At 33.5% G+C, this 6,739-nt stretch overlaps 1 protein-coding gene and 1 pseudogene across 1 annotated transcript; one reads left to right on the top strand and one right to left on the bottom strand.

Annotated features, from left to right (window-relative positions):
• Positions 1-1,085: 1,085 nt before the first annotated feature.
• On the bottom strand, positions 1,086-3,496 carry LOC145006015 (TATA-box-binding protein-like). The gene is made up of 10 exons (XM_078965111.1): positions 3,271-3,496; positions 2,883-2,971; positions 2,627-2,714; positions 2,367-2,438; positions 2,221-2,271; positions 2,022-2,066; positions 1,825-1,917; positions 1,623-1,724; positions 1,464-1,537; positions 1,086-1,327 (listed from the first exon to the last, which is right to left on the bottom strand). Coding segments are annotated over exons 2-10 (603 nt in total). The 5' UTR covers positions 2,960-2,971; positions 3,271-3,496; the 3' UTR covers positions 1,086-1,326.
• A 1,281-nt stretch (positions 3,497-4,777) lies between these two features.
• Positions 4,778-6,739, top strand: LOC145003805 (pentatricopeptide repeat-containing protein At4g21065 pseudogene; annotated as a pseudogene).

Genomic DNA, 6,739 nt, shown 5'->3' with positions numbered 1-6,739 from the left:
TCTACAAAAAAAAGGCATGATTGGAAAAGCACAAAACCCATCCTTCTTCTTTGCATAAAGTGTCTTGTGTGTATGTTCTTTTTAGTAGCCTACGAACTCCAGAAAAAATCAAGAGAGATCTCTTTACCTTGATTTCTGATTTGTGGGTTTGGGATGGAGATGGTAGTGACGATCATCCCAAAACCAATAAATCTCAAATAAAAACCCAGAAAAATTGTCAAAAAAAAACCCACAAAGTGTTGCATCTATCAACAAAGGAAGAGTGTGTGTATGTTTAATCCTCAGAAGATGCAACCTTTTGTTTTGTAAAAATTGTAAAGAAAAATGGTTGTGTGGTGATAAAAGATGAACAGAGGAAGATGATGGTGGATTGTGTTATTTTTTGTGTGTGTAAGAGAGAGAAATATGAGTCGTTTTTAAAATTAAACTAGGTGTTTCACCCGTAAAATACAAGGGTTTTTTATTTTCAAATAATATATTTTGTTAAGCATTATATATTTAATACTTTATAAAACTGAATTTAAAAAATAAAAAATCAATATTAACAGTGAATAAACCAATTTTTGCAAGGTTTCTGCAAATTATCGTGAACTCAAAAGAAATCGCCGAAAATTATGTTTTTCAGTTAAAAAAATTGATTTAAATTTAAATTGAATTTAATACATTAACTGACGAATTACGTGAGAATTTATTGAGACATTTAATTTTCTTTATTTTCTATATTATATTTTTAGATTAGATTCTTTTATAATTTAATAACAAAACCAAAAAAAAAAAAAAAAAAAAAAAACAATAATTTACCAATTGTATTTTAATGAAATTTAAAAAATTAAAAAAAAAATATCATGTGACATATTAAATTAGATGAAGACATATAGCTAAAAACATTTGTTTATTAGGTAGGATAATAATAATGATTTAAGAAAATTAAGGAAAAATGAAAAATAAGTATATGAAGGGTATAATAGTCTTTTAAGTTTGGCCGGGGCCTAAAAACCACATCCAAACATGCTTAAAAGGGCCACCGATCCAAAAAATTTGAGGTTTGGACTAAACCTCAGAAAAAATACATATCATAGGGACCATTTTTGCAGTTTTGTCTTATTTTTATAAATAAGTTTCTGAATTCCAAAAAAATTAAAAAAAAAAAAAAAAAAAAGTGGGCACATTTGCCTTCACTTAATCCCTTCCATTCCATTCCCATTTCCATTTCCATTTCCAACTATTTACACTTGCCCTTCCTTATACAAGTAAAAGTCCCATGGCAGGTCAAACCTTAAAGTCAACTCCATCCCCATAAAAAACCATTTCATCCAAAATCAAGAATCTGCAAAAAAAAAAAAAAAAAAAAAACAACAACAACAACAACAACACATTCTATCAACTTTTTGCATACCCTTTTAAAACTATTTGAGGGGAAAAAAAAAAAGATTCAATGGATTTTAGTGAAAAAAAAAACATACCACTGCTGATTCTTTCTGAATTCTGTAAGCACAGGATATATGTTCTCAAATGCGGTATAAGTCTCATCTCTAACCTGAAAGGGCAAAATAGGAAAACATTAAAGTGAACTTATTACTTATGGAATCAAACATTCAAAAAAGTTAAATAAATTATCACACCTTAGCTCCTGTAAGAACAATCTTCCCAGAAACAAAAATTAGTAGAACAATTTTCGGTTGTTTCATTCGATATATCAGTCCCGGGAACAACTCCGGTTCATACTGTATCAAGAAACAGACATGTCATGTCAAACACAGTACATCCTCATCTATCATGTCATGTCATGTCATATCATGTTATGTCATGTCATGTTATGCTTACACTTGAAAAGGCACCATGAGAGTATGCAAGGCCTTCAAGTCTAATGGGAAATTTTACATCACATGACCCCACAATGTTTTGAATTTTGAAATCCTAAAATCCATCATCATAAAACAATACATCATGTTAAAATTTGTTTTTAAAAAAATTGTAAGACTTTATATATTGATAAATGTGATTTATGGTGAGTGATTTACCTTAAATTTGGCTGGAAACCCAAGTTTCTGAATAATTCTTGCATACTGAAGCAACAACATTATGCATAACATGATAAGGAGAAAATAAGAAAGGAAATTAAGAGAATAGAATGTGTTGTTGACTTGTTTCTTTTTTTACTTAATTGTGTTTCTTTTACTTAATTCACAAAAAAGAATTGACTTAATTGAAAAGGTCAACCTTCCGTGCTGCCAATTTTGACTGTTGTTCACTCTTGGCTCCTGTACATACCTAAAAATAATACGTGTCAATTTTCTTTTTATTGATTTTATACATAAAATGTAAAAGAAATGGTTATTTTTAGAACAATAGAGAAATTAACTTACCATTTTTCCAGAAGCAAAGATTAAGGCTGTTGTTTTTGGTTCTCTTATCCTCATAATTACAGCAGCAAAACGCTGAGTAACAATAACAATAAATGAAGATGTTATCGAGTTTTATTTTCATTAAGAAACATAATTACCAGTTTATATATAGAGTAATAGAAGAAGAGTTTTTAACAATCCTTCAATTTCCCTAAGTGTGTTGCCATTTCCTCAAACGATTTTTAAAACTTCTTTAATCTAAACAATATTGTAACTTGTACCTTTGGATTATATTCAGCATTACGAGCTTGTAGTGCAATTGCCTTCAGGTCTAGCTTGCAATCAAGATTCACAGTAGACACGATGTTTCTATAAAAGTAAATTTCCATCAATCAAGAAGATGATTAGCTCATTACAACATATATACTCACATACGCATGCTAAAGTATTCAAACATAAGGAGATGATGATGATGATGATGATGATGATGATGATGACGATGATGATGACACTAAAAGGGATAATAAAATTACTTACTGAAGAGTAGGAACGATTCCAGATGGATGCTTGGTTAGATCAACTGGTTGGCTACCCTCCAACACATGCTCTGCCATATAATCCTTTTACTGTTTTGCACAAATGTTAGGTTAAAAATGTAATACTCGGACACCAAAAATCAAATAAACTATTTTCTCCGACATCGAAGGAGGAATTGCAGATGTATACACAAAAGATTCACGAATACAGACGAAATTAGGTTTATTAAATTCCGATATAAGTGAGTAGCTACAGTTACAAATTTACAATACTAACGGATCGCTCAGGTGTAAATCGATTACTATAAAACTTTGATTCATCAAACATAAAACTCGTTGGATTAAGGAAAAAAAAATCGAAAAATCTGAAGAACAGACATGTATTTGACCTTTTGGGGTGTGGGGTATCACTAATGCTCCAAATCTACAGCAGAAAACTGAATTGAGAATAAGACAGGATCTAGATCGGTGGAAATCGTGAAAAGGGATTGAACAAAAAGCGGTGAAATTTTGAAAAGGGGGATCTTATATATGAACAGATGATGATTTATAGGTTCTTGTGGAGAGGGATTTGAGACAAAGAACACGAGGTTTGCCGGGAAAGATCTTAGATGCGATGAAGACTTTGTGGTGGGTGGATGATATTTCGCCTTTGGGGTTTCTTGTATTTATAAAGTTCCGAAAACACCCTTCGTGAGATTTATGGTTGTTGTTGAACCGTGGGTATAATCGTAAATTGAGGAGCAATAGACATCAATAGTGACAGTGTGGTTTTGACTTTTGAGTTTTGAAGCTTTGGTAATTGGGCTGTCACAAATTCGCTGTTTTTGGGCTTTAACTTATAAAGAGTGATAACTGATGAGCTTTTATATGTAGATTACGAAAACTGGGCTCATAGTGCAAATAAAATGATGGCTTATGATTAAGGTATTATTTGTTTTTTCGAAACGAAAATGTTTTAAGTTTGTGGATTACCTCTGCAATCATTTGTAACAGAAGAGGTGGAACAAAAGGCTGTAGCATTTAATAAAATGTTTGTTTGTTTTTTAATATCTGCAGACTACTGTAGTAAGTTAAAGTAAGGCGTGAAGATGTTTGAAGCGGTTGGTTTAGTGCTGCGACACGCAGCACACGCGCAAAAGTTTTTAAGTCAGAAGTCTTCAGGAAAACAAACAGCTACGAAAGACCAAATGTTGCGCGTGTATTGCACGGCACAACAATAAGTGATTTGAAATCCTGGCACTACTCAGCCCTTGTGGCCATGGAGGTTCGCCTGCAGTGACTCCAGGGCATGAGGCAAAGCTTTATGTTTGCAGCGGGGGATTAGTCGGTGCGCGAAAGCTGGCCCGGAAACCCTCGTTAGGGAAGTTCCCTTTCCAAACAAAATAAGTGATTTAAAGTGATTTTTTTTTAAAACAAACAGCACCTAAGAGGTGCACAAACCGGTTTTATAGAAATCGGATCCAATTTAAAATCAGTTCGTTTTGAGCTAACAAAGTCAAAACCGGATTGGATTAAAACAGTTCGAACCGAAAATTATCTGAACCTAACGGTCTGGATCAGGAAAAACTAATTTAGAAAAAACCGACATATGCTTAAAAAATCAAACTTTTAAATATTTTTTGATTTTGAAAAATACATAAAAACATGAAAGATAACAATTATAATGGCTTGCGGTAGGTGTTTTTGAATTTTTAAATATTTGAGAGTGATGTGATTAAACTAACACATCCATTATGCAAAGAAGACTATAAAACAACTATATGAGGTCGTTGGGTATAAAATAAATAAAAATTATAAAAAAAGAAAAAAAAAAGAAAAGAACTGATAGCTTCCCAAACCAATTGGACTAAACAACTTCTGTATAATTCGATGATGATTATACTAAAAATTCGATAATAATTAACTTTTTGGACCCAAAGTATCGTGTACCCTAATAACATACAGGGAAGAACAGTGAGTATAAATTCATGCGCAGAAACACCACAGCTCTCTTTTTTACAAAGTTTACAGGAACATGGAAATCGCAACAATGGCGCAAGCGACACAGCTACATGCTCAATTACTGAAACACCAACAAACGGATCCTCAAAACCTAAGCAAAATATTCAATTTCACAGCTCTATCACCCTCCGGCAACCTCACCTACGCCCGTCACATTCTCAATTCCCTACAAACCCCAACGAATTCTTATTTCCATAACACCATGATACGAGCGTACTCGGACTCATCTGACCCGTTTCAGTCCATCTCCCTCTTCCTCACCTGGCATAATTCTCAAGACCCCTTTTCCCCTACACCCGACAGGTTTACTTACCCATTCGTCCTCAAAGCTTGCTCCAAACTAAAACAAAAAAGATTCGGAAAACAGCTCCATGGGTTGATATACAAGTCTGGGTTTTCCCCCGATTTGTACATCCAAAATGCCCTGATCCATTTCTATTCCGGTTGTGACCAAATGGGGTTTGCATCCAAAGTGTTTGATAAAATGCCTGAGAGAGACGTGGTTTCTTGGACTTCAGTAATCAATGGTTATGTTGACAACAAAATAACCCTTGAGGGGTTACGATTGTTTGATAAGATGGTAATGGAGGGTTTTGAGCCAAATGACGTTACTGTCCTTTCTGTTCTTAGAGCTTGTGCTGATACTGGAGCTTTGAGTGTTGGCATAAAAGTAAACGACTTTGTTAATCTTAAAGGCACCCAGTTGAAAAAGAACGTTGTTACTGCTCTTATTGACATGTATTCAAAATGTGGGTGCATAGATAGTGCATTGAGAATCTTCAATGAAGCAGACAATAAAGATGTTTATGTTTGGACAGCAATGATATCAGGACTTTCAAGCCATGGACTATGCAAAGAAGCTCTTGAATTGTTTGAGAATATGAAGAATCTTGAAATAAAACCAGATGAGAAGACAATGACTGCTGTATTATCTGCTTGTAGGAACATGGGATGGGTTAATGAAGGTTTACAACATTTCAAGAACATCAAGAAAGTTTACAAACTAAAACCAACTTTACAACATTATGGATGCATAGTAGATTTACTTGCTCGATCTGGACAACTAGAGGAAGCCCAAAAGTTTATAAAATCGATGCCAATCGAACCCGATTCTGTAATGTTTAGATCTTTGATTTGGGGTTGTAAGGTTCATGGAGACACAGAAAGATTGGAGCATTTGATTGAACAGTTTCAAGATTCTTGTTCTGATTGTGGGACTTATGTGTTACTTGGTAATGTATATGCATCAAAAGGGAAATGGAAAAACAAAGCAAAAGTGAGAAGTTTAATGAACAAAAAAGGGCTTGTGAAACCATCAGGGTATAGTCGAATTGAAATCAATGGTGAAATCTACCAATTTACAGCTGGAAGTACTTGTAACATTGAGGCAGAAAGTATTTATAAAAAGTTGGAAGAAATAGAGGAGAGATTAAAGGGTAGTGGTTATGATCCGAAATTATCAGAAGTGTTACTTGAGATAGATGATGAAGAGAAAGCTTCACAGTTGCTTCACCATAGTGAGAAGCTTGCAGTATCTTTTGGATTGATGAAAATGAAACCAGGGAGTGTAATTAGGATTGTGAAAAATTTAAGATCTTGTGAAGATTGCCACTCTTTTATGAAACATGTTTCGAGTGTTTATAAACGAGAGGTTTTGATTAGGGATCGGATACGGTTTCATCATTTTAGGAATGGAGAGTGTTCTTGTGGGGATTATTGGTGATGAGAAAGAGGAAGGGGTTTACTATTTAAAGAGCATGCTAAGTTTAAAAGCTATCATAGTTTTTCATAATTGATTTTGTTTCTTTTGTATTTGAATTTTCCATTTATAAAATGGCATTTGTTGGATGTTTA

The sequence above is a fragment of the Lactuca saligna genome, chromosome 7, assembly GCF_052625555.1.
Source record: "Lactuca saligna cultivar CGN05327 chromosome 7, ASM5262555v1, whole genome shotgun sequence".
NCBI classification, from domain to species: Eukaryota; Viridiplantae; Streptophyta; class Magnoliopsida; order Asterales; family Asteraceae; genus Lactuca; species Lactuca saligna.
The sequence above is the reverse complement of the archived record's forward strand: the minus strand, read 5'-3'. Positions and strand labels throughout refer to the sequence as shown.

What these genes read in the sequence shown, in the direction of transcription:
- LOC145006015 (XM_078965111.1), bottom strand. Translation starts at nt 2,959, where the DNA reads ATGGCAGAGCATGTGTTGGAGGGTAGCCAACCAGTTGATCTAACCAAG. An exon ending in GGTTTCCAGCCAAATTTAAG is followed by an intron (nt 1,918 to 2,021) that starts GTAAATCACTCA and finishes GATGGATTTTAG; the next exon opens with GATTTCAAAATTCAAAACAT. An exon ending in CTCATGGTGCCTTTTCAAGT is followed by an intron (nt 1,725 to 1,824) that starts GTAAGCATAACA and finishes TTCTTGATACAG; the next exon opens with TATGAACCGGAGTTGTTCCC.